Source organism: Eumetopias jubatus, unplaced genomic scaffold, assembly GCF_037043125.1.
Source record: "Eumetopias jubatus isolate StellerSeaLion01/CBP00866 unplaced genomic scaffold, mEumJub1_p1.0 scaffold_17, whole genome shotgun sequence".
Classification (NCBI taxonomy): domain Eukaryota; kingdom Metazoa; phylum Chordata; class Mammalia; order Carnivora; family Otariidae; genus Eumetopias; species Eumetopias jubatus.
Genome location: NW_028274823.1, coordinates 5885248 through 5912886, shown reverse-complemented (window position 1 = coordinate 5912886; position 27639 = coordinate 5885248). Strand labels below are relative to the sequence as shown.

The 27639-nt window shown below is 44.0% G+C and overlaps 1 protein-coding gene across 3 annotated transcripts in view; it reads left to right on the top strand.

Annotated features, from left to right (window-relative positions):
- The window catches only part of DOCK1 (dedicator of cytokinesis 1), a 493587-nt gene that overhangs the window by 112547 nt on the left and 353401 nt on the right, over positions 1-27639 (top strand). For all 3 annotated transcript variants that reach the window (XM_028119986.2, XM_028119987.2, XM_028119985.2), the window contains exons 20-23: positions 2027-2116; positions 2426-2526; positions 6300-6434; positions 15207-15315. In XM_028119986.2, the coding sequence (XP_027975787.1) occupies positions 2027-2116; positions 2426-2526; positions 6300-6434; positions 15207-15315 (435 nt within the window). The remainder of the gene's footprint in view (positions 1-2026; positions 2117-2425; positions 2527-6299; positions 6435-15206; positions 15316-27639) is intronic.

Here is a 27639-nt window from a genome sequence, read left to right as displayed (position 1 = left end):
TTGTCAGAAGAGCATGCAACTCTCAGTCTTGGGGTCATGAGTTCAAGCCGTACGTTGGGTGTAGAGATTGCTTAAATAAATAAAACTGGAGGGAAAAAAAAGAACATAATGAGGGTTTTATGCACCGGTGCGTCTCAGATCTCTAACTAGGTTTGGGAGTACGTTCCCCTTCCTGAGGGAGATCTGTGGCTTTGGGTTTGGGGCTGTTGAAAACTTTCACAGCACAAGAGGTAGCAGTGGGGCGAGCGCTGGTTTTGGGAGCAAGTCCCAGTGGTTTGGTTCCTCAGGCTGAGTGTGCTAACCACTTGAGACCATCTGTGGGGACCTGAGGACCCCTCTGGTTCTGTGTGTTGTGTGCATGGGCTCAACCTTCCAGGAAGAATCTGGACCGGACTTCCCTTTCAGCTGTCTCTTTGACACCCTGGCCATGGGACCTTCTCACCTATTCTTTGGTTTTGCATAACAGCTTCATTGAGATACAATTCACACACCATAAAGTGCACTCTTCGTTTGCACTGTTCCATGGTGGTAGTATATTCAAGAGTTGGCGCAACCATCTCCACTATCTGATTCCAGAACATTTCCATCATGAGAAAAAAATAACCCTGTAACCTGTCCGCAGTTACTCCCTACTGTCCCTGCAACCGTAATCTACGTTCTGTCTCTATGGATTTGACTATTCTGGATTATTTTATATAAATTGAATTAGACAGTCTGTAGCCTTTCATGCCTGGCTTCTTTCAGTTAGTATTATAATGCTTCCAGAGCATAGTGTGCCATGTATCAGAACTTCATTCCTTTCTATGGCTAAATAATAAATATTCCAATGTATGGATTTGTTCTCCCATTTGTCAGCTGGTGGACATTTGGATGTTCGCCACACTTTGACATTTATGAGCAAAGCTGTCGTGAATAATTGTGTACAAGTTTTGGCGCGGACATATGTTTTCCATTCATTTGGATACATACCTACGAATGGTTGCCCATGTGGCCAACATAACATTTAACCCTTTGAGGATTTGTCACACTGTTTTCAAAACCATCGTACTGTTTTACTTTTCCACCAGTGATGTGGAAGGGCTCAGTTCCCCTGAGTCCTTGCCCACACTTGCCGTACCGCTTGTGTCTTGATGATAGCTTTCTCAGTGGCGGTAGGTCATATCTCACTGTGGTTTCAATTTGCATGTCCCTAATGACTCATGATGACATATCTATACTTTATTCTCTTTTATGTCCAGTATTCTTTCATGTGGCCTTCTGCCTTTTCTTGAACTCCTCCACAGACCGGGAACTCAGTACCTCCAAGATAGTCTTCTTGGTCTGTCTTACGCTTCTTCTGGGGGAAGATGGAGATAGGATCGGAAGGCAGTTTCTAGTGTGACATAACTTTGGAGTCTCCTAATTTTTTCTTTCCTTAATTAATTCATGATGGTTTGTCATTCTGTGCTCTCATATTTGTTTGGTGAATTACAGTAGGCTATAAAAGAAATTTCTGAATTCCTCTTGAATAAAACGTGCTTCCTGGTGTTCTGCTGGGTGCCCCAGTTTCAGTCACACAGCTCTTCCGTCTGTGGGCATCTGGGTTTGTGATAGGTCCTTCATTATACTCAGCTGGACATTCATCCCTGTGTGGCTTCTGCCCACTCCCTTGCTCAGATCCTACACTCAGAGTTTGGGATTAGGCAGAGCCAGGCTTCCGAGAGCTGCTGTTGAGCTCTTTGTCATCAGACTGGTAAAGACCAGGAAAAGGGTTGGAGAAATTTACGGAGGGGGGACCATAGAGCATTTCCCTGTTACCAGTCCTCCTCTGCTTGGCTCGGGGTGCCATGTCTTTGTTCTGAGTTCACTCATCTCAGTTTTTGTCTTGTGCATCTAATGGCTGGGAAAAGTCCCTGTAGTGTATGGCTTCATTGGTGACATTCGGGACAGGTGGGTGTTTGGGGTATGGCCGAAGATGGTAGTTATTCTAGGTTGGGGGAAAGTGAGGTGAGTTTACTGCGTCTGCTGACATTTTGTGTGACTCTAGTTCCTCCAGGACACCTTGGATGCCCTCTTCAACATCATGATGGAGAATTCCGAGAGCGAGACGTTTGATACGTTAGTGTTTGATGCTCTGGTAAGAGGCCTCTACTTTTCATCCGCTCAGATGTTGAGGAGCTTTTCATGCTGCAGCCTTTGAAGCTGGGGGAGGGGGTCCCTCCCGGTCACCTTGGAAGTGTTTTCCGTTGTAAATCCAGTCGAAGCAGATGGGTTGCAAGGCAGAGGGTGGTGTTCACTGGGACACTGTAGTTAGGCCAATGTCATTTCTGGGGTGAGAAGAGGGAATGTCAGAAAATGTTCTAGTCCCCGGACTCCCACCACGGTGCAGATGATTCAGGTGAGGCTTGCGTTATTTTACTAATGAAAATATTGATTAATTGAACAGGTATTTATCATTGGACTAATTGCTGACAGAAAATTTCAGCATTTTAATCCTGTTCTGGAAACCTACATTAAGAAGCACTTTAGTGCAACTTTAGCCTACACGTAAGTTCATTTTTGTTGTTTTAAAACCAACACTCCATTTTGTAGGTTTGTTACTAAGTGCCTTTTTCATATACTTTTGTCTGTGGTTCTGTATGTGCCCCCTGCCCCCAACTCTGAATTTACTGGGATATTTTTTATTATTGTTTCCCTCTTAACAGACCTAGAAATCTTGTTGAAAGAAGATATGTAATAAATTATCATAACATTCTGGGATAAATTCTTGTTCTCCTCCATACCTTCCATTTGTCTTTGAAATTTTTAGTTTATGCTCAGTGAACCTGATATATGCCTCCCTGCAGCTTCCCAACCAGCTTTTGGCAAATGAATAAATGGATGTGTTCCTGGTTTGAGGTTATTGGTTGTTTAGTATGAATGAAATTCAGTTTTGTACCTCTTAGTGTCTCCTTTTGCTCTTTAAAGAGGGCCTTCCTTTTTGTTCTAGACGCTTCAGCTATAACTAACTTGGATTCTAACTGCCCACCCAGTTGCCCTTGACCTGCCCCCACAACCCCATACCTGTCCCCTGGGCATCTGTCAGCAGCTGGAGCAAATGTGGGATTTTCAGACCTGCGAGGCGGCTCTCCTGGTGTTGACCAGCACCATCCAGGAACTCGGCTTCACCTACAGCTCTGTCGCTTACAAGTTCAAGTCTCTTAATCTCTCTGGGCCTTAGCCTTCTCCTCAGTAAACAGGCATGATCTTAGGGTTTCTTGAAAATTTTAATGAGTTATTACATGTTAAGTGTTTGAAGTAATCCTTGGCACTTAGAAAGCACGAAGCAGTTGTTAGGTTTCATTATTATTAGAATGGTTAGGATGAGTTACTCTGCCTCTGTCACAGTGGGATTTATCAGCATTTATTCCAACTTTGAATCGTGTGTGAGTTGCAATGAAAAAAGATGTAAATAATTTCTTTAAGAACATCCCTCCCCTTAGAATCACTAGAAATGGTTCTCTTTAGTGCCAGTAGCTTGAGTCAAAGCTCAGATGTGCCTTGACCGTATTTAAGTCAGAATCTGTTTCCTTGCCTGTATGCGGCCATGAACTCAAGGTCAGAGGTCTGATGCCAGCTATCTGTGTGATGTTGGTCATCCTGTTCCAGGCTCTTTCACGTCTGCCTCGCGTGGCTGAGTGGGCAGAGAGCTGCCGCGTCCTCACGCACACAGAACAAGCTGCGACAAGTCCTTTGGGCTTGCTAATAAGTGTTTAAAGCGATTTGTTCTCTTCATGGAAACGTTCAGTATGACTGCACTTTGGACAGTTCCTTTCAGATCATGGGCGCCATCTTGCTATGGCGACCAAGCAGGGTTCCCCGGAGTGGCCTGTAAGTGGCTCCTCATGTGGCACGATCTCCCTCCGAGTCACATGCCACATGTCTGTGTCTTTATTGAAATGTGGCCACACTGCTCTTCTCAGATGAGCTTTTGTATTGGAATTTCAGAGAATCCGCACAGTGAGTAAGCTTGCCATGCTGTCTTCCAGACCTTCTGTTGGCACCACTCTCTCTGTGCCTTTGTCATAGGTGGTGAAGTGAAAGTTGGGGAGTCTCTGGCAAGTTACTGAATGGAAGAAACAAAGAGTACTGCTTCATCTTTCAGATAGGGTGGGACTGAGCTGAGAATCCATATCCTCCTGTTCGGCCCCTGTAATCTGCAGGAAGGGAGATTCATTTTGGAAAATAACTATCCTTATCATGTTTTGATAAAGTAGCAACCCTAGGTGCTTCCTTGGCAGTGTGAATCTGAGTATTTAAGCCTTGAAATACCAAAAGAGATAATTCTGATTCACACAGCTCTAACCAAATCGTGGAAGGTTGTCTCTGTGTTAATGGAGTGCTCACGGCGGTCTCTGGGCCTGAGGATGCTCTGGTAGTAAGGATCATCACGGAGGGTCTCCTGGCCGCTGCCCCTTAGAAGCCTCGGCAGGCACAGATGTAGGTGAGACTCTCTCCCAGATAGTTTCTTTACCTCTTTCCTTGGATAATGTTGAGATCTTCAGCCTTTCTCCACAAAGAACTCTTAGGAGAAGAACTGAAAGGTGCCTGGGCTGTAGCTGTTACCTGCCAGTGTTCCGGCACCCCTGCACAGGTGGTGCGGACGCCAGAGCCCCAGGAGAGCGACAGGTGCTGGTCCAGGCGAGAAGGGAGGGAGGCATCAGCTTTGGGGACTGTTCTTCCAGAAAACCAGCAGGGGCAGGCTCCTTTCTGTCCACTGAGCTGCTTTTCCTGGAGCTGGCTTAGGTCGTGCCTCTACTTAACTGACGCTCCATTCGGTCTCCCTCACAGCTGGTGCCAGGGGCTTGATCTTTCTGCCAGTACAGGTGGTCTGGCTCATGTGGATATGGGTCTTTGGACTTCCTCATTTATTTTCTGGTTCTGGGTCATTCTCTTCGCAGATCATTCCTTTCTTTGTATCTATCTATCATCTGTCTATTTATTTTTGATGAATCTGTTGGGAAAATTCCTAAGCTGTGCTCAATGGAATATATATTTCTTGGGATATCCATGGGTTTAATAAGAAAAGGTGTCTGGTCAGTAAGCTTGAGAAAATAAGTTAAATCAGGTGAAACAGGTTGTATGGCAGGACTTTAGATGTTCTCCCGTGCCTTGAGAACTACCAGAAGACGTGTGGGAGCCCAGGGAGCCTGTGGGGAGAGGACCTCTCTGGCCCCCTTCTTCCCAGCACCTTGCAGGGATGCTCCTCTGAGAGTGTCAGGCTTCTTTGCTAGGGTTCTGCAACCTGATGAGTGTTAGAAATGACTTCACATCCACTTGGTCACCCAGGAAGCTCTTTGTTGTGATTTATCAGGACAGGGATTGCGCTCAGGACTGTTCTGAGGTCATCCTTAATGCCCGTTACAGGTGCTCTTATGGGTATCTTATAATAGTCTCCACTAACAGTCTGTTGTGGACGGGCTCACAACTTAGCTGGAAATGTTGGCAGTGCCCTAACAGGTTATTTTTATAAGTATAATGGAGAGTTCTTGTTGAATGACATGAACCATTGCGGATCAGAGACGTTTGGTTAATGGGGTAATCTTGGTTGTTGCCACACAGGCAGCACATACGTGGCTAGTTTTTGGAGAATTATAGTGCAGCCCAGTACACTAAAGCCAGAAGCTATATTGAAGTTAATTTAGCTGTTCTTTTATGATTTGGAAGCACTGCTTGTGGGTCAGCCTTATGAACAGTGAACAATGATTATTAGTTTATGGGCCAGAAACAGTAGAAAAATGTAGAAGTTTGGGCAGAATTAAAAATTGATTATTGTCACTGCTGCCGCTGTCATGGGAAAATGATAGAGGCAGCTCGATGTCGAAAAAAGAAAAGCATTGCAAACAAGGATATGGCTATGAAGAAAATGCCTTCAATTTTATTTAATGTTGGGAAAACTAGTTTATCTGTCCAACCCTGGGCTTCTTCACTTGTAAATTAGGGATAATATACCTGTTCTTATACCCCATTATTATTATTGTACCCCAAAATAATACTTGGCTTACTGTGTTATTATGAAGGTTAAATTATATAATACACTTAAATGCTTAGAAAAATACGTAAAACTTAGAAAAGCACTTTTTCAATGTTCGGCTCTCACTCCTGAGTGTTATTCATGGCTCATTTTTCATCTCTTTCAAATATATTTTATAAATACGCATCTACTGACAAGTGTGAGCCAAAATAACAATAAGGCACTTGTGTATTTCTGTCCCAGTTAAGAATTGAGATACTGTAACCCTATGAACTTATGAATTAATTTGTGATTCCATTGTGAATAGGAAGCTGACAAAAGTTTTAAGGAACTACGTGGACAATGCCGAGAAGCCGGGAATAAACGATCAGCTGTACAAAGCCATGAAGGCTTTGGAGTACATCTTCAAGTTCATTGTGCGCTCCAGGATCCTTTTCAATCAGTAAGTGTTGCCCGTGCCGGCCCTTCTAGGGGATTTTAGGAGATCTTTTACTTCCTTCCTTTTCCTTGTCTATTTCCCTCCCTCCTTCTCTTCCTCTCTTCTTTTCTTTCCTTGCCTTGCTTTCTGGTATGACAGGACAGGAATTAGATAGCTGTCCCATGTTGGGGTTGCCCTCTCTTAGGGTAACTGCTTCCCGGTCTATGAAATGCAAGCTCAAGTTTGAGCAGCAAGTCCTGTTCTCAAGTCTGGAATTTGTGCATGTGAGTAAAACACTGACTGTTGAAAGTATTCCGTGTTCATCAGAGGTAGTGCAGGGTGTATACAAAGGTTCTGAAGTTCATTTCAGTATATCTTCCTACAGAAAAAGCCTCCCAAGAGCAAACAGTTAAAACAAGCAACAACAACAAAAGGCCAAAACCAAGTTAAATTGCCTCCCTTGGGAAGACTGTGGGGCTTCCTCTCTTTCTTTCCTTCAGCCAGAATAATATTTTGTTTCTAGAGAGATACTCTCACATGCGGAACTGCCGGGTGAATGGACACTTAGTTGTTTAGCTCGGTGAATTCTTTCTCATCCTCTCTGGAGGAGTTTTTGCATTGGTTTTGAACTTTAAAGTGGATTGGGGTGCTGATGACTTTCTTATTTTCTAGAGAACATTAATGTTCGTCCAGGTACCTGTGATTAAGAGCTGGGCTAAAGTCAGGGCTTTCAGGTGGCCCATAGCATGTAACTGTGCACGAAGAGATGTGGAAGCAGGACAGGTTGAGTGTTGAGTGTTGATGTGGACTCTCACTGCTTTGGGTGACCTACTGTGAGTGATGTTGGTTCATGTTGATCATTCAAGGTTGATGTTCTTGTCGTGAGTTCTACACACAGAGATGGAGTTTCACAAACTGACCTCCCTTTCACTTAGAGCACACACACCACCTTTTAACAGCGTAGTGCTCTTGAAACTTATGCGTGGAAACTGGTCATTGAACCAGCGTAGACCCAAATCAGGCCCTCGCTGTGCCTCTTCATTTTATCTTTGTTGGCCTGAGGTGGCTTTCTCCAGAAGGGCCCAGGAGAAAGGGAGGGTATTCAGAATCCAATCTTGTGCACACCATGGTGCAAATAAAGCCAGAGGAGCAAGTTATTGACTGTGTAGATCTGGAAAAGTCCTACACAGGGTAGGACCCACCTTGGTTACAGTGGTGATGAATGCCTACAGTCCCTATGTTACTGGTTAAGGATTATTGCACTTGTGTTCTCTGTGGAGTCGACATGATGTAGACAAGTCTACGCTGCCATTTGATTGTGTGAAGACACAACAGCTTGAGGTCATCATGCTGTCATCCTTGAGTAAGGCATTGAAGGCATCCTCTTTTATTTTGCTAATTATGGGTAGGCATGAAGCTTGCTGTAGACTGAGCTTTCTCTCTTTTTTTTTCTTTAAGATTTTATTTATTTATTTCACAGAGAGAGAGAGAGAGAGAGAGAGGGAGAGAGAACAAGCAGGAGTAGGGGGAGGAGCAGAGGGAGAGGGAGAAGCAGACTCCCTGCTGAGCAGGGAGCCTGATCCAGGGCTCCATCCCAGGACCCTGGAATCATGACTTGAGCCGAAGACACTTAACTCACTGAGCCACCCAGGCGCCCCTGAGCTTTCTCTTTTCTTTAGGGTCAAAGCCACTGATGATTTTCCCACTGTCAGTTGTGAAAGATGACCAAGTAAAGTAGGTTTTGTTTTCCTGGATTTTATTTTTTTTCCAATAAAATTAATTCTATTAAAATGAACTTCTTGGCACCCTTTATCTAGCTTTTGTGTATTTCCCCACGAATTTTAAATCATTAATTACTCTAAACCAAAATCTACACTAAAGTGAGAGCATGAACTTGAAAGAACAGCATAGTCGGGTGGTATGTATAGATTTTGTCATGTTTTGTTTGAAAGAATCTTAATCTTGTACAATTTATAATCGATATGACACTGAGTCAGGAGTTGGATGATGCTCATTTCCTTCTTGAGCACACTGCTGACTGTCCTTCTCATTCAGAGATTAGGAATCAAAAGAAACATGCATTGATAATCTGTGTTTTTGTTATTGTAGTAAATGCTATAATCCTTTACAAAATAATGCAGCTAGAAAAGATTGGGGTCATCTAAGTGGACCAGTGGCGAAGTTATTTCTTTCTCTTAATCTCTTTCAATCTCTAAATACAATTGACATGATATCTTAGAACCATGGTCCATAAATGTAGAATTTTTTTTTTTAAGATATTTATTTATTGGACAGAGAGAGAGACACAGCGAGGGAGGGAACACAAGCAGGGGGAGTGGGAGAGGGGGAAGCAGGCTTCCCGCGGAGCAGGGAGCCCGATGTGGGGCTCGATCCTAGGACCCTGGGACCATGACCTGAGCCGAAGGCAGACGGTTAACGACTGAGCCACCCAGGCGCCCCATAAGTGTTGAATTTGATCAGTCTCATAGAGGTTAGGAACATGATTGACTGCTGTTATAGAAAAGCCTGGCTTAATGTGGCTTAATGAGATGAGCTTCACTTCTCCCCACCCGTGTATGTAACATGGTGCCCAGAGGAAGATTCTGGAGTTTATGCAGTTGGTCCCTGGTTTCCTTATGTCCTTGGCTCCTATTGCCCTTCTGCCCCATCATTCTTATGGTCCATCTCTGTGTCTTATGGCCCCTTCCTGGCATCAGGACTGCATTCCAAGCAGCAGAGGGGGGAAGGTGTGGCATAAATAGCCTTCCAGTTACTCTCCTTTTGAAGAACTTTCCCAGTCCCTATAAAGTGTCATCTCAGAACTGTCACGTGACCACCCGAGATGCAAGGGAGGCTGGCAAGGACTTTTAGATGGGCTTATGGATGCTTTCAACAAAATCAGAGTTCTTATAGTAAAGGAGTCAGGGAGAAATATATATCGGACAGGTGATTAGCATTCTCTTCCTTGTGCTTTTAACCTGAATTTCTCTTGCCTGACAGTTCAGAACACCCTTAGCTTATTACTCTGGGTTCCGAAGTCCTACTTAATTAGGCCCCTGAGAGCTTTTCTTGCTGTTAGTTTGGGGGTCAGTCTCTGAAATCACTGGAGCCCTTTGTGACCCAAAGATGCGGTTTGGTCTTCTGTGCTATGCAGAAGCTCACAGATCCTTGCCTGTGACCCAGGGAAATGTTTTATGTTTGGTGTTCTTAAGAATGCCTTTGTTTTGGCGCTGGGTATCATGGTGTTGGCACAGACCTTGATCCTGCTGCCTGCCTTTGTTCTGGAGTGGCCCCAGCGTGAGCCATGGCCTGATCACAAAAGGGGTCTCTTTGCTGGGATAACTTGTTTGTCAAGTTTGTCAAGTTTGTCACGAGCTGACACAGTCCAGGACAAAAGTGCAAAGAGGTCATGAGGCGAGTAACAGCAGTTGCCAAAAGGCAGTGAGGCTTCCTAAGGCTTCCAAGGCCCTTGTCTGGGCATTCCTGACCTCATCCGAATACTGTAGCAAACATGGACATTTTGATGACGAGGTCCTTCCCTCCCGCCCTTCCTCCCTTGTGGCTTGCTTCTCCCTCCCCTAAGTACTTAATGAGCTTTGGAGCCCTGACTGTATCACAGACTTTAGTAGTTTGTTGACCTTATTTTTTTCCTAATTGCTTCCTAAATGTGTGTCTTGGCTGCCTTCTGTGATTCCTGAGAGCAGAGAGGAACATATGTTCCCTTCAAAACTTAGAACACAGTTGTATCCACATTGTGTAGATAAGATAATATTTCTTAAATTTAAATCTGTACTCTAAAACTACTGAGAACTCAGATTCTGTGGGAAGGAAAAAATCATGGCCTTCAAATCATGGACCACAGGGCCAAAGACCCGAGTAGGGTCTCGTTGTGCTCACCACTACTCCCCGTGGTCCCACCAGCTGTATTTCAGTAGCTTTTCATCTGTGATTATCAAAGGCATGAATTTTAGATGAAATAATATTCCTGTTTCGTATAGGCTGCTGAAAGAGAAAGCAGTCCTGTGTCCTACACAGGTGTCGCGAGTGTTTGCTCCATAACAAGTTCCGAGCAGCCCTCCTGTGTGGTGTTTGCAGAGCTGGGGGAGAAGGCAAACAAGGGTTCCCATTTTCTTACCTGTACCCCATTTATTAGCTTGGGAGAAAGAAATTGTTCTCACAGCTGGAGTTGACAAGAGTGTTTTTCTCTTTGCAGTTGGAATAAACGTTAGAGGTTCTTTATTTTTCTTCTTTCAAAATCGTCTGCTCTGTTGTCAGGTAATGTAGTAGCTTTGTAAAATTCCCAGGTAATTGACAATCATTTTTCTTCCAAAGAACGAAGAGGTGAATTGTTGGAGATGAAGATAATGGAAGCTTACCCCACTATCTTTCTCACTATGCAAATCCATACTTTCTGTTTTGTTTAGAAGGCTCATCTTGTTTTGAAGTGAGAACAGCAGTTTTAAAACTCTGGCCCAAAGACATCTGGTTCAGAACCCACAGAAAGATTCCTGACAGCCAGGGGCACTTCTCCGCTGGTTTTTGTTTGTCTGCGTTTTCTGTGTGGGTGGATCACATTAAGTGGAAAGCCGGAAAACAGACATCCTGCTTCAGACCTTCTGAAGCAAATCACTAAAGCTAGTTATTGCTGTGTTCTTCTTCTGTCTTCCTGGTGCTTTGTGGAAGCTCTGCCTGTCATCTGGCATTAGCTTTGTGCATAATTAGTTATTGATCATGAATAAATTGTTGCAGATCTGTCATTCTGCTATCATTTCCTGGGTCACAAAAATAGAATGTAGCTAATAGACAACAATCTTGCCATTCCCTGATAATGAATACTTATAATGTGTAAATAGAGGAAGGACTGATAACTAGGTCTTACTCATCTATTTATCTACTGATAGCCCTCTGAGTTCTTGCCTCACCCCTTCCGCCACCTGAAGGTGGGTCAAACAAGTGACTGTTCTTGGTTTATTTGATAAAACCAAGAGGTGAGACTCTGGAGGCCTCCCTTTCATTACAGAAAGATGCATCAGTAGGAATGCTGTAAATTATTAACCATTTCTGTATTTTAAATATGTTGATTGGCAGCAGAGAAACTAATAAGTAAATTTACATCTTTGAGGGATTCTTGGTAGAAATTTAGATATCATAGACTCATTACTTATACCTTACAGATTTTAAAACTGTTTTTGGGGGCATACAGATTTAGAATTGTGATCTCTCTCTCTCTCGTGGATTTACAGATACAACTCACTTTATTGCTGTTTGCTTTATTGCCACTTTGCATATACTGTGGTTTTTATAAATCAGTTTGTGGCAACCCTGTGTCAAGCAAGCCTATTGGTGCCATTTTTCCAAAAACATTTGCTCACTTCATATCTCTGTGTTGTGTTTAGGTAATTCTTGCAATATTTCAAGCTTTTCCCTTGTTACTGTATTTGTTATGGTGCTCTGTGATCAGTGATTATCAATGGCTGAAACCCCAGATGACTGTTAACATTTTTTAGCAATAAAGTTTTTTAAAATTAAGGTATATGTACTTTTTTTTTTTTTTAGGATATAATGCTGTCACACATTTAATAGACTGCACTGTAGTGTAAACATATTTTTCATATGCACTGGGAAACCAGAAAATTAATTTGACTCTCTTTATTGCCATACTCATTTTATTGTGGTGGTCTGGAAACTGAACCTACGGTGTCTCAGAGGGATGCCTGTACCCTTTTATCGATATGAAAACTTTCCCTTTATCTTTTGGTTAATATCTGCATGGAATATCTCTTCTCTTTTTCGCTTTTAACCTTTCTGTGTCCTTATATTTAAGGTCTGTCTCTTGCACGTAACACATAGTTGTATCTTTATTTCATCCAGTCTGAAAATCCTTTTAACTGAGGATATAGTTTGTTAATATGGGAAGGGTTTATACCTACTGTCTTTCTGTTCATTTTCTTTTACCCATCTCTATTATGTTCTCCTTTTACTCCTTCTTTGTGTTCTTTTGTACCAAGCCTGATTTTCTTTTTATTGCCTCATGTTTTCCTCTTTTAACATGTTAGTGACATGTTCTTCTACTGTTTTTTTATTGATTATCCTACATGTGACAACATGTGTGAATTCTTACAGAATAATTAAAATGATTACTATTGTCACTTCCCTGATAACACTAGATGTGGCTGAAATAGAACACTCTATCTCCACATGAAATCTCCTTTTTTTATTATTAATGAGTGCATTTCAAGATACCTATATTTTATGCGTCGTAAGACATGACTGTTATTTTGTACAGTTAGTATTAATTCAGTAAGTTTTATATTTATTTTTTTCATTTTTCTTTCAATTTCATGTTTCTTTATGGGATAAGTTTCCTTCTGCCCCCAGAAAACTCCTTGTAGAATTTCTTTTAATAAAAGTCTGCTGCATGTTTTGTTTGTATGAAAATCATTTATTTCCTCCTTGTTTTTAAAGGATATTTTTAGTTAATGTAGAATTCTAATTTGACAGTTAGTCCTTTCAAATTCCTTTCTAATTTGGCAGCAGTCCTTTCAGACTGCCAGACTGACTGGCAGTCAGTCCTTTCAGTATCTCTTTTGGTTTCCATCATTTCTGGTGAGAAGTCAGCTTTTAGACTTCTTGTTACATCTTTGAAGGTGACAGTGTGTTTTTTTCTTTTTTTTTTTGTTTGTTTGCTTGTTTTTCCTCTAGCTGCTTTTACAATTTGTTGTTTCTGTGGTTATGAGCAGTTTTACTGTGGATTGTATAAGAATGCTTTTGCTTTTTATTGATCCTACGTTGGATTTTCAGGGCTTCTTGAATTTTGGATTGATTTCTCTATTTGTTTTGGCAAATTCATGGTCATTTTCTATTTTAGTGTCATATTTGTCACATTGTGTCTCTCATTTTCTTCTGGAACTTCAATTACATGTGTATTAGACCTCTTTATTATACCCTACATATCTCTAACACGCTCTTCTCTATTTTCTTTCTCCGTGCTTGCTTATTTTCATGTTGATCATCTTCCACTTCACTAATTCTGCCTTTTACTCAGTCTAATCTCAATTTAACCCATATAGTGAATTCTTAATTTTAGATATTATAGTTTTTAGTTTTAAAATTTTCGTTTGATTCTTTTCTGTAGATTTATTTCTCTACTATACTTTCCCATCTTCTGTTTTCTCTCATCTCATTTCCATCTTTTTATTTTCTCCATTTTTTCCCTGTTTTAAAATATAATTATGTTGATATTCTTGCTAGCTAGGTGCAATATTTTGACCACCTGTCCTTCTGTTTCTGTTGTCTTCCTTTTTTTTTTTTTTTGGTTTGGCCATGTGGGGTCTGTTCTTTTCTATGTTTAGTTAATTTTTATTTAAATGTAGCTCCAGATGATGTGCTCTTCTTTCAGAGATGATTCATCCTTTCCCCTTCCAGGCAGAGACAGTGGGACTGACATTTCTCTCTATCAAGGCTGTGTGTAGCCTTCGTAAGCCTCCATCTACATTTGGTTTGCTCCTGGTTCTCCAGGGTTTTCATTGGAGAGTCTGCTGTGTCACCTGGGACCCATCTCCTTGGCATTTTCTAATTCATTATCATTCATTATCTTTGGAGACTGATAGAAACCCCACTCTACCGAGTAGTCTCCTACCCCACGCAGCTCTAGGAATTGGCAGATGTCCTGAGGATGAGAATGACTGCACATTTGCAGCCTCCCCAGGTGTTTGGACCGGTCTGTAAAATGTTGCTCTGTTGCTTCCTGTTCCCTGCAAACAGGAGTTCATGACTCGATACTTTTGATTGTTTGCTATGCACCTTTTAAACAAATTCATATTGAATAAAATCCTTTATAAAACAGATACACTAGGTTGCAATTTCCCGTTTTAGACAGAATTTGTTGCTTTACAGTGGAACTCATTTAAATATAAGATTACCTGTAGGGTAATTAATTATCACTTAGTTTACAAAATTTTCCATTGTACACAAGTTTTCAGGTATGGTATACTTTAGGCCAAAAACTAGTCTATATTAAGAAAACATCTGCGTTGCAACATTTTAAAATGCAAATGCATTGCTTTTTAGTAACACGGCAACTTGAAGTAACTGCTAATAAATAATTTATATGTGAAACTTCCTTATAATTAGCAACATATATTTGTATACATGTAACCAAGGTGCACCTTCCTTATTATCCATTTATTGATTATGCTCCACCTCTTGACAATTTTCCCGTTACCAGCAATTCTGTGATGAATCTGTATAGTGTCATTACTCTGAAATAAAATAATTTTGAATTTACTGTTATAATATCATTTTTATATGGTTACAAGATCGTGTTAAATTCACGAAATTAAATTTATGTTAATTATGTGACATTGTGGGTTTAAAAAAATACTGGCAGGAAGTACACCAAAATATTAATGGTGTAATCTCCGCGGGGTAGCATTAAAGCTGAATTTTCCTGTTCCTCCTTCCTCTGGTCCTTCTTTCCTCTTTCTCTCCTTCCATCCCTTTCTATACATTTCTGTTTTGTAGATTTATAAAACGTTACTATGTTACAATGAAAAAAAGCAATAAATGGTGTGGTTCAAAACCAGCTTCTTCAGCTGGAGGACATAGCTCCCTAGCCGCGTGGTCCAGATGAACCCCATTTCTGAGCTGCCTCCCGTGTTCCCTGGATGTGGAGGATTTTCCCTCACGTTCTAAGTTGCCACTGCGGCAGCACCTTCCATGGCTCTTGATGCAGGAGCAAATAGAGGCAAGGCCCCATCTGCCAGGCCCCATCGAGTGTCGTGTGCTCCTTTGTAGACTCTATGAAGACAAAGGAGAGGCGGACTTCATGGAGTCCCTGCTGCAGCTGTTCCGATCCATCAGCGACATGATGAGCAGCGTGTCGGACCAGACCGTCAGGGTGAAGGTAGGCCCTTGGGTGCAGCAGGACCGGCCATCCCCAAGGCCCACTGTGATCTGCGGGGCTCCCCAGGTGGGATTTTGCCTCCTGCAAAGCCTGAACTTGCGTGATAGCCCAGGGATGGCTTTTGTAGCGAGCACGGTCCTGCCTCCTGTGTATTGAAATTTGGTTTTCCTTCCCCTGGCGGTGCTCTTCAGTGGTCATTGCTCTCTTTGCTCCTCCGCAAGGAGATGTTCTGAATTTACTTTACGTAAATGTGAGGATGTTGATGAGAGTAGTGTTTGCACGTCACTTGTCGGGGTGTCTCGGGGGCTGGGCAGAGGTGGGGGTGCTGAGGCTGTAGGTGTCCCAGGCGTCGGTTGGACCTCAAGCTACGTTGTGGGAATGGTGATGTGTCTTGGTCCTGCAGCAAGTCTTTTGCTTGCCCAGAAGAGCGAGGGATCCAGCGTTCCCTCCGTCCCTCCGTTTTCACCACCTTGGATTACTTGTTCTCGCCCTGTTGCCCTTTGGAAGAAAGATGCCTTCACCCCATGTGAGGTCCTCGGGGCTGCGATGTGGAGGTGCTGGGAGGCGGAGCATGGGGTGGGCCCCTGGAGCAGCCCAGGGCCTGCACGCTCTCCAGCTTCCCCATTCTGGCAGTTTCCGTGGGGCCGACTGACTGCAGATGGAGGTGTGGTTTGCAGGTGGCTGCCAAGCTGATTCCTTCAGAGAACAAGAATCTTCTGAGTGATTAACTTGCGGCTTTCACGCAAGTGTTCATTATAGCTGCCTTTGCTGTCACTCTCCTCCCTTACTGCTCTTTTATTTTTTTATTTTTTATTTTTTTAAAGATTTATTTATTTGAGAGAGCGAGAATGAGAGAGAGAGAGTACATGAGAGGGGAGAGGGTGAGAGAGAGAAGCAGGCTCCTCGCTGAGCAGGGAGCCCGATGTGGGACTCGATCCCGGGACTCCAGGATCATGACCTGAGCTGAAGGCAGTCGCTTAACCAACTGAGCCACCCAGGCGCCCCACGTTAATGCTCTTTTAATGTGTAATTTCGGAAAACATTGTGATGGCTGTTGTCTTGAAAACGTTTTGGAAACTGATTTCCCAGCTTGCAAGCTTCCCATTCCGCCTGGAACAAAGACATACGTGTGTCAGGTGTGTCTCATGGTTGCTGTGACAAGGGGCACCATCATAACTAAACATGGACGGATCCACACTGGCCCTTTGCTTTCAGAGGTGGTGCAGCTGTCTTGCAGAGCTGCTGGATTCTTGCGTGGAATTGCTTGATCTTTATTTGAGTTTCTTGTAAAAAACTGATGATCTGCAGAGAAAGCAAGGTGGTACGTATATTGAAGTTTTAGGTTAACTATTTTCACGACTTGATATCGCCTCAAGCTTCCTTATTGCTCCGGGGTTAAAATTAGCAACGTGTTCAGGACGTTTACTACTACATCCTGTGGCATTTGAGAAAAACAGGCGCAGCGGGTGTAAGAATAGATAAAAATTACAGGAAGTTTGAGCCCAGAAGTAATTTTAGACTTCTAAATATACTCTTACATTATTAAATTTGATTGGGCTTGACTTTTGTCTGCCCACCTCTCTCTGTGTCAAATTATTTAGTGACTGGAGTCTTGCAAGTCCTTCCTTCAGTGGTTGTTTTCTTGTAAGATGGGAGTGAATTCAGGGATGTTCATGCATGGATGACAACTTTATGTCTGCAAGACCGGCTGGCGACGGAGTTTTGTTTCAAATGTTGCCTCCCTTGCTGCTAATTTTGTAGTTCGTTTTTGCACCATAGGTGCTCTCTGTACAGGTGAGGTTCAAAGACTCCCACCCCAGGACCCTGGTTTTTATGTTGTTCTCACCCTTCAGGTTTTGCTCTGCGGAAGTGGAAGTAACAGTTGTGAATCATCTTCTATAGAGAAAAGATGAAAAATATGAGATAGGAAAAAGACTGTGGCATTTCGTAGGGGTTGCAAGTCTTTTCCCAAAGGGTGGCCCTTGGTGGCCGTTTCGATTATGTGGGGTGAGCTGATGGGATTGGTGGGTGGGGGTGGGGCGTGGCTCCTCTGTCCCCGGAGCCTGCACCCTGCAGTCCCCTTCCCAGAGCTGCAGCTGCTCCCTGCATCCAACTGGCAGCAGGGTCAGCCCCGGCATTTTAGACCTCAAGGGAGAAAGACGCAAGAGGATTGGGGGCAATAATTAACCGCAGGAGGAACATGGCGTCAAGGTCGTCGTGAACAGTGCTGCCTTCCATCTGACTCAGTACCACACGTTTTTCCTGGGTCGTTGAATGTAAGTGAGCACACACACAAAGAGGAGACTGCGTGGGTATGTTTTTGTGAGGTGGGAGAAGAAACTGCGGGGGTGTGTGGTCCACCCTGTCTCTCCCTTCTCTGCCTGGGGCACTCCTACCCCTTCTCTGTGGCATCCATGTGCTTCTGGAGACAGCCTTACCTTCGTGCTGCTTTTTGCTGTCCCTCAGTGAATGCCCCCCAACCTCGGGGCTCCTGCCAGATCCTTAAAACAATTTTATTATGGTGATTAACATAAAATATACCATCTTCACCATTTTCAAGGGTCTGGTTCTATGGCATTCACACTGTTGTGTAGCCATCACCACCGTCCATGTCTAGAACTTTCTTCATCTCCCCAAATGGAAACCCTGTCCTCATTAAAGAGGGACTGCCTGTTCTTTCCCTCCCCAGCCCCTGGCACCCACCAGCCTATTTTCTGTCTCTGGAAATGTTCCTAGTCAAGGTTCCTCATGTAAGTGGAATCGTACAGCATATGTCTCTTTGTGGCCGGCTTATTTCACTGGTATAATATCTTCAGGACTCTCCCAGAGTGTAGCAGTTGTCAGAATCTCATTCCTCTTTGAGGCGGAATTGTATTCCATTGATGTGTAGATCACATTTTGTTTATTTATGCATCCACTGATGGACACACTAGGGTTGTTTACACCTTTTGGCCATTGTGAATAATGCTGTGAAACTGTTCAGGTCTCTGCTTTCACTTGTTTTGGGTGTGTATCAGATGTGGAAATGCTGGGTCATATGGTAATACCATGTTTAATTTTTTGAGAAATTACCATATTCTTTTCCATAGCAACTGTACAATTTTACTCAAAAAGATTTTTTTTTTTTTAATCTTTAAATTCCTTAGTGAATTTACCTTACCAGCGATTTCTGGCAACCTCTCAAGCTTGAGGCTTATCACCAAACCCCCCTGCCACCACCTTTAGCAAATGATGCTAGTCTGTCCGCTTTGCTGAAAAGATCCTTTAGGATCTGTCTGCCATCACCTTTCCTTTCTCACTTCCCATCCTACCACCTGAGAGTAACCTTCCACCTGTGCAGCGTCTCCCCCACCCACCCCTGCCTCTAGGGTTTTGATCAGTCCTTTTCCCATCATGTCAGTCTAGAATCTTCTGTCTGTGTATCAGATTGCTTTTTCACTTGGTCTACAGTCATGCCCAGACTTTCTCAACACTCAGCTTGTGCGATCCCTCTCTGCCATCAGGCTTCCCTCTCTCCTTCCTATCCTATGAGAGGGTCCTTGTACCACGGCCAGCACCCCCTGGTTCTCTTCTCTGCTCTCCTCTGTCTGATCGTGGTCCACCTCTCCCCCACGGATGACCCAGTGGCACTCAGACATGGCCTCTCCGAAGTCAGATGTGGCCGTTCTCTTCCCTTTGTTCTCCTTGGCTGTGGTATCACACATCCGTGTTTGCTCATGTCCTTAGTTCTTCTTGATAAAATTGTGCAGAAAGTTTCTTAACCCTACTCCCTCCTCCCTCAGTGCTATACCTGCCCTTTCTTATTTCCTGACTGTATTTCATTGTTTTCCTAAAACTCACATCTGCTGGTGGCCTTCTTTTTCTCAGAAAGCTGTGATGTTTTCCAGCTGCCTGGAGAGATGGGTCAGATTCCGGTTTCTGCATTTCAGAAATCTTCATAGCCAACCCAACCAAGTCTCCTAGCCTTTAATTCTTAGAGACTTAAGTAGAATGCCTCCCCTAGAGAACACAACATCCGGGGGTTGGGAAGCCTCCCTGAATTAATTCCAGTGGTTGATAGAATCGTGAGCTTCACATGCTAGAATAGCAACAGCTGATATGCATTGATCACTGTCCTAAGTGCTTTACATGTATCAGCTTATTTAATCCTTATGATAAAACTGTTAGGTACTCTCCTTAGACAACCAGAGATAGTAACTAAGTTGACTAAGTCCACATGGCTAGCATGGGGGCACAGTGATGATTTAAGCCTAGTTTGCCTGGTTTCAGAGACACGTTATTTTCTATTCAACTCCCCTGGAGAATGCTGCTAAGCATCAGCCATCTGACAGTATTCGGAAACAGGGCCCATCCCTGTCATCCACATTGGTGGACAACAGCTCTTTGATGCTTTGGGGCTGTAAAGGCGTAAACACTATTTCTGGTGGACCTTTCCATCAAGTGGACATATGGTATGTTCATGCGTAAAGCAATTAAAAATACTTTCACCAGGGGCGCCTGGGTGGCTCAGTCGCTTGAGTGTCTGACTTTTGATTTTGGCTTAGGTCATGATCTCAGGATTGTGAGATTGAGCCCCACATCAGGCTTCACGCTGGGTGTGGAGCCTGCCTTAGATTCTACTTCCTCTCCCTCTGCCTCTCCCCCCCTACAAAAAACAAAACAAAAACAACAACTTTGACCAAATGCCTCCCAATTGGGTGTGTTTGAAGGGAGGATAAAGGGAGTTTGATGGGGCTGGTCACAAAGGCTTCTAGGAGGACCAGATCTTGGTCATGGTCCCACTGTGTTGGCAGCAGGTGGTTCTCTTTCTTGACCACTCGAGGATTGCAGGGCTAGATTTGGGGTGGTTGGGGCTTTACAATCAGAGTTAACCTAGGCATTGCTCTTTTCACTGAATTCCAGAATATTGGAATATTAGCTCTATGGAGTGATCCTAGAAATGACTACCCTGCCTCCTAGGCATAGTCTGCTGGTGTGTCTAGGGAGAATTCCAGAACTTTCGGTAGAGGGAAACTTTGACCATGATCCACAGTAAGAAATAGATTCTTGGTGTGTGTGTGTGTGTGTGTGTGTGTGTGTGTGTGTGTGTGTGTGTGTATAAAGCTGAAAGATGTTTCATGAAAACATTCTTACCTTTATTCCATGTGATACCCTCTGGCATTTTCTATTCTAATATCCTTTAGTCTCTTCTGAACTAATGTATTTCACAAAAACAAAAACAAAAAAACAAATTGGGGGTTGACAGGCACTAAATTTTTTTCCTGAACGGCTAGTGTATCTCACCCCACATTTAAAAACACTGCTCTTTATCATTCTTCAGGGTTCTTCTGCTGTTTCTCCTGTTCAGTTTAGTATGAGAATATGGTTCATTTTCTGTGTGTCTCCCATTGTCTTATAAAGTCACGGGCCCCCATGGCTCGGTTACTTTCCCTCACTGTGAGCAGATTGGCTGGGGGTGAAGAGTCATTGAATCTGAGGTCCCCAAGCTGAGGTTGGTGCACAGATGCAGGAGACTTTGTCTTCCTTCCTAGGGCTGCCCCTGGGTGCTGGCTTTCTTCTTACCGTTCGTGGTGCCGATCCGTCTGGACTTCTCTGGAAGGGTCTGTGTTGGAAGTAAATTGTACGGTGATTGTGGTACGGTGATTACGGTAAATGGCGTTTTGGGTGAGTTTTGTCCTCTGAGAAGTACTGTTCATTCCCTTAAAAACCGTATCCTGACTTGACATGAACAGCACTCACTTGCCATACAGCTTGTCTAAAATTCTTCCTTATCAGAAGATTTTGTTGCTTTTTGTCCTTTTCTAAGCTAGCATCTGGGGTCCACACTGCCTATCATAAATTGGGAGTTTAGAATTTTGTGTCCTCAGGAAAAGCTGTCTTGGTGTATTAGGGATGATGACAAATAAGGATCAGAAGTCATTGGATCTCCTTGTAGATGAGGACATGAGGTTCACAGGGAACTCCTGACCTTCCAGGGCTCATTTACAGAAATTGCTGCTCCCCGCTCCGCCCCTGCCTCCTGAGCCTCTCCTGTTTTCCACTTCTAGTGCTGTTTGCGAGATTGCAAGATTTCGTAAGGATGTGAATTGCCGGTTCTCTTAAACAAAGCAATGTTTACTGTGTCCTTGTCCTCAGCTTTTAAATGTAATTGTGATCTTGTTAGAAAAGTGGAAAATGCCAAGTGTTGATTAAGAAAAAGAAGACTCATTTATCATTCATCTCCTATGAATTAATCACCCTGTTAGTGTGTTTGTCTTTATAAATGGCGTGCTTTTTCTCCTTAGTGTCATCAGGTATCTATGGGGATACGTGGTATGTAGGACATGTACCTACGTGCATACTGACATATAGGTTCATACTGACATATAGGTACATGTGTATACATGTGCTTTTACAACTTTGATTTTTCCCCATACCTATTTCCCTGTGTCCTGCAGTATCTTTCAAGAACATATTTCTTGAGGTTGCATATGACCTCCTGCTTATGTCATCACTGCTTGAGCCAGTTTTCTGTGTTTGGGAACTTGGATTGTTTCTGGTTTTTGTCTCCACAAACAGAGCTTTAGTGAGCCTCGCTGGCTGGCCCTGTCTGGGTGGCACAGCCCTGGCTGGTTCCATCTGGTTTGCAGGGAGGCAGCCAGAGTTCCAAATGCTCTGACTCCCGCGCACGTGCTCACCAGAGCTGTGAGGACGCGCTCCGGATTATAAATCTGTGCGCCCCTTGTCTGTACTGTTGTGTTCGATGCCACTGCCTGTTCCTGGCTTTCACTCAAGTCCTGCTTCTCCCTCTGGTGGCACTTCCCTGCCTTCCTCGGGGGACCCAGCCTCTCAGGTGCTGTGTCGTGCGGCTGCAGAGCCGTCTGTCCTCAGGAGCCACCTGCGTCCGTGGCGTCTGTTGGTATGGGCTTAGTGGCCGTGTCAGGCGAGGAGGTGAGAGCTTTGCCGTCCAGCTCCTTCCACTCAGATGATTCTGGGTCCTGAGGGAACCAGCCAAGGAGATGAGGGGCCAGATGCAGCTTAAAGAAATGGGTAGCATCTGAGCCAGGAAGGTGCGCTGACAGCAAACAATGAAACATTTCTTCATTCTTTTTCTGGGGTTGGGCATGGCTACTGACTGTGTTGATTAACCCAAGAGTAGCAGAGTTGTGAGTCAGGGCTTTGCTTGCCCGTCTCTGGTCACCAACGAGGACGGAGGATGGGGTGGTTTGGATGGTGACCTTCCAGGTCATGCTGTCTGCTTTGGGGGAAGTCCTGTTGAACCAGAACATCCGGCCGCTGAGGGTCGGCAGCTCAGGAGAAGCCAGCACGAAGGTAAGGGTTACACTTGATTGAGAATCAGCAGCAGGCCAGGCTTTCCGGAGAGTTCTCCTACTGACACAGAGAGGAGAGGGAAGGCCCGGACTCAGGAGCTGTGGGGACAAGCCAGGCCTGGAGGTGGTGTCCGTCTCCTGGGACTGCTGTGCCGAAATACCATAGACATGGCCTCTTAAGACAAATTTATTCTCTCCTGTTCCTTCTGAGTGCTTGTCTTCGTCAATTTGGGCTACTATCACACAATATCATAGACTGGTTTTCCCTCCCATGGTGGAGAGCAGGGGCAGGAAGCAGGCTCTTCTGTGATCCTTATTAGGGCACTAATCCTGTCACGGGCCCCACCCTCATGACTGCATCTGATCCTAACCACCTCCCGAAGGTCCCAGTGCCTGATAAAATCACATTGGGGTGTACAGTTCCGACATATGAACTTGGGGTGGGTGGGGGTGACATAAGCGTTCAGGTATAACAGTGCTCTAAGGGTCTGTTGTGTGCCTTCCTCCCAGCTTCTTGGGGATGCCGATGGTCCTTGGTTGTAGACACTTCATCCCCGTCTCTGTCTCTCCCTTCACACCGTGTTCCCCTGTGTGTCTGAGTTTTTGGGTCTCTCTTCTTCTTTGGATGCTAGTCATATTGAATTCAAGGCCTACCCTATTCTACTATGACCTTGTGTTAACTTGAATCTGTCTGCAGAGACTCTAAATAAGGTCACTCTCACAGGTACTAGGAGTTAGGATTTGAACAGATTTTTTTCTGGGACACAGTTCAACCTACAGTAGAAGTTGAGTTGAGCTCTTCCAGGCCAGTGGTTGAGGAAGGGCTGGAGGGGCAGTGCCCAGTGCCAGGGGCCCAGACCTTAGTGTGTGCACACAAATCACCTGGAGGTCTTGTTAAAATGCAGATTCTCACTCAGTCGTTCTAGAGAGGGGGCCCAAGATTTTTCCTGTCTAATCAGGAAATCAGCCCAGTTAATTCTGCTGGTGTTGGTCCCTGGGCGACGCCTGGAATTGGAAGTGGCCAGGGCTGACCTAGTGTAGAGAACATTCTGGCAGCTGTATGAACACCAGCGGAGGAGGGGGTCATGGGAGTCCGGGCTTGGGCAGATTTCCCTCCAGGGCTGGCTTCACCTGGGCTTCCAGCTGTCATCTGCGTGATGTTCTGGATTGTTCTGACTGTGCAAGTTCTCCCTATATAGATAGGGAGATACACAGATGAAGAAACACTTGGAGGTCAAGTCATGACTCATGTCAAAAAAGAAGCAGCAGCTAAAGCAACACCACGGAAAGGTGAAGAAAATATTTTATGAGTGGCTCTTAGTAAACCTTCAGCTCAAAATGCTTCCAATTTCCTCATCCTGCTTTCTGGTCTGTGGCTTCCAGACTCTGCAGAGAGTTCCACAGTCTGGCCAAGGGAGTTGAACACATCAGACACCACGCTTCCGACCTCTGCCAGACTGGTAGTTGGGAGAGCATTTTCCTAGCTTTGGATTCCTGAGATCTCTTCTGGCCCCAGTGCATAATCTTCTCAGCTGCTCCGCTAGGATGCTTGAGATGCTGTCCACAGGGCAAGACATTATCTGAAGCTGCCCATCTGGATACGCTTGCCTCCTTGAGCCCCTCCGCATCCCCACTGGTAGCGCAGGGCTCATTGTAATAGTAGCAGAAATGAAAGTGGTTTCTGCCCCACTCTCCTTCAGCCAGCCAACCATTTGTATTGGTTTTCCACCAGTTGTGGTGCACGGGCATGGGTATTTTTACAGTTCCGACGTAGATGGCCATTTGGTTTCCTGCTTCTTTACCATTATCTGACAAGCATCTTTCCATATTAATGACCAGTCATAGTAATGATTGTGGTGGTTCAGTGCCAGTTTGAATTGATGTGCATTCACTTAATCAAGTGGTTTTTCATCATATTAATTTTTCCATTGTTGAATACTAGGAGTTTGCTTTTAGCATTTTAACCCTACGATGAATGATTTCATTGGTAAGTAGTTGTTGGCATTTATCTTTTTTAAAAAATTCTGTGGCAGGTTTCCTTCGTGCTGATCACCCCCATGTTCCTACCTGTGTCCTGCCAATGTCTTTGGAGGGCAACATTGCCCCTGGACGAGAACTGTTGGGCTGCAGTACTGGTGATGAGGTTCGAGAAGGAGATGGAGACCTGCCGTATAATTTGCAGGCTGTGGTGGTAGATCTGATGTAGGAGGTGAGGAAGATCAAGGGAGGTGTCATAATTGCCCACTAAATCTTTGGCTTAAGCATTTGTGTGTTGGAGACATCTGTAGGAGCAAGTGAAGGTTGTAGAACGTATAGACCTGGAGCATGGGCTTATTCCGAGACCCCCCCCTGGAAACCTCTTTCTGGGAGTTGCTGTGTCAGTTACTCCGCTCACTCTGTCATGGGAAACCTGGCTCCATGCGACCGTTGTGTGCTGATACATCTTTATTTACTTCCTGTGGCACATTCTGGGTATCTTCTTCACGTGTGTCCACCTGCCATTTCTGAGTGCACTGCTGTGTTTAGGACTAGGTGCTCATTTTCTTTTCTGTCTGGACAGAGTCCTGTTTCCATCCATCATCCGGGGTCTGCTTCGTGGTGCTGCTAGCCGATTGGCTATTGGTGTTTGTGCAGATACAGAGCTTCTCGCTACCGGATGCTTGGTTATGTAACACAGTAGATGGAGACACCAAGCTCAGACTCCCATATGGTTTGGAGGGAATTTATCTGCTGCTTTTGTCCAGCCGGATTGTGGAGCATGAAATAATCCTAATCCCTTGTATTTGTGTGACACTGTTACTTGTCAAAGCCTCTGGCTGCACACCATCTCTCTGATCCTCCCAGTGCCGCCATGATGTCCATTAGAAGTAATAATGGAAAAGCTTTCTCAAGGGATGGGCAGAAAGCATAATCATGTAAAAAGTCTATATTTTAGTAGCTGAGTTGTTGATGGAAACACTCATATCTCATGTCCACTGGCTCTTCTCTGGGAATTTTCAAGTTGCAGCTGCCCCATGAAGCCTTTTCACAGAGCTTTATTTCTAAGAAGGATGAGGGGGGTTTAAAATGGTCTAAAAAAACCTCCCGACCAATCTAAAACAAGACCTTCTCAAGTGAACTGAAGATGCAGGATCTCCAAAGGCTCATGTGCAACTCACTTGCAGAATGGTATTTATAAATGCATTTGCTGTAGGTCCTGTAGATACATTTTTGTATTTTGAGTTTCTGTGGAGTGAGGCCTCTTTTGATTGCAAATTGCATAAACCTCAAACAAGAGATAGATGGGGAGATACTCCAGTGTATGGATAAAAGGACTCAACGTTGTTAAGATGTCAGTTCTTCCCAACCTGATCTATACAGCCCTTGTCATCTAAGTCAGAATCTCAGCAAATATCTTTGTGGATATTGACACATTGATCCTGAAGTTTGTGTGCAGAGTCAGGACCCGGAATAATCAGCCCGATGTGGAATGAGAACAGTGGCAGAGCCCGGGACTACTCAATTTCAGGTCTTACTGGAAAGCTGCAGTAATCCAATTGCCGACACCCCACTCAAATTAGGTACAGAAGGAAGGAGAATAATTGATTCATGCAGCTGGGGCGTCCAAGGCATTAGAGAGGCACAACTGTGACCAGGGGTTAGAAGATCTCCTCCCTTTGCTCAGTTGTCTGTTCGAGGGAGAATGGCCACCAGTAGTGAGAGGCTTATATTTTCTTATTGTTTATAATGCGAGAGGACACGGAGGGCCCGTTGCTCACTTTAGGCCCCTAACAACCCTCAGGACAAACCTTCATCAACCTTCTTGACGTAAAGGAGTAACCATTTCTGGCAGGAACAGACTCAAGGAAGGTGACAAGAAAAATAGCTTCATGATGCAGAGAGTGTGGGGAGAGAGCTGGAAGGGCCAGCAGGCAGGAGGAGGGCCCACGAGATGTTTGTAAATGTAGCTGAAGCCACTGCAAATTTGTGACATTGTGAAATGGGCCCTGCAGCTCTTCTCTGGACCTGTCCACTGGCTGATGGAAAGAGTATTTAATGCCTTCATTTAGGGTTGGTGTTCCCGCCGCCATGCCAAGTAGCCCAAACTGAGGCCCAAGAAGAGACCAGACCTTAAATATGCCCAGGAAGAAATTTATCGAGAAACATGTCGGATGGTGCTGTTGCATAAGTAAGTGTGAAAAAGGACTGTGTTACGTGTGCTTAGAAAATCATCAGCTCCATTATAGCAAATAATTAAAAATTTCATTCAAACCATTGTGCAGAACTTTATGGTGGAATAAATTATTTTTGTATATGTATCGATGAAATCATGGACTTTATGTGAAGTCAAATTTTAAAAGCATTCAATTAGTTAACACTGGGGAATCGGTGAGCTGACGGTGGGAAAGTCACATCCAGAGCTGTTTTAGTAATTTACGCAGGAGCGGAGTGGGTCCTGGGAGGGAGGGTTTTCCATCCCTCAGCCCACTGCTTTTCCCGTGACATCCTGAGTCAGATAATAAGTTTGTACATTACACTGGCTTTATTTAGAATCCTGTGCTAGGTAGTATAATTTTGATGAGAAGCTGAGCAGTATTATTCTCTATGAACTGTGAATGTGACACTTTTATAATTCAAGCAGAATTATTTTTCCCTTGGGAAATCCTATGCATTCAATATGGTACATTGAATTAGAAAAGAGGTAAAGGGGGAAAAAAAGCTATAAAAGGTGTATCTTATTAAAACAGAGCAGGTTTTATTCTTGCATGTGTAACCTTTAGATACAGTGATTGATTCTTAGAGACACTATTTTTTATTTTTTAGCATCAATTCTCTTCTCTAGTTTAATGATTAAGGAAGAACAACAGTCCTCATCGTCTGATTAGGTGAAATGTAACAAATGTGTGATTAAATTTTGAAAATGATATTTTCATACCATTTTGTATCATTGTGACATTACACATTTTGTGTGGTCACTGCTCAAGATTAAATGCAAAGTTGCTATGTCTGAGAAATTAGGTGTCTGCTAAGTCCT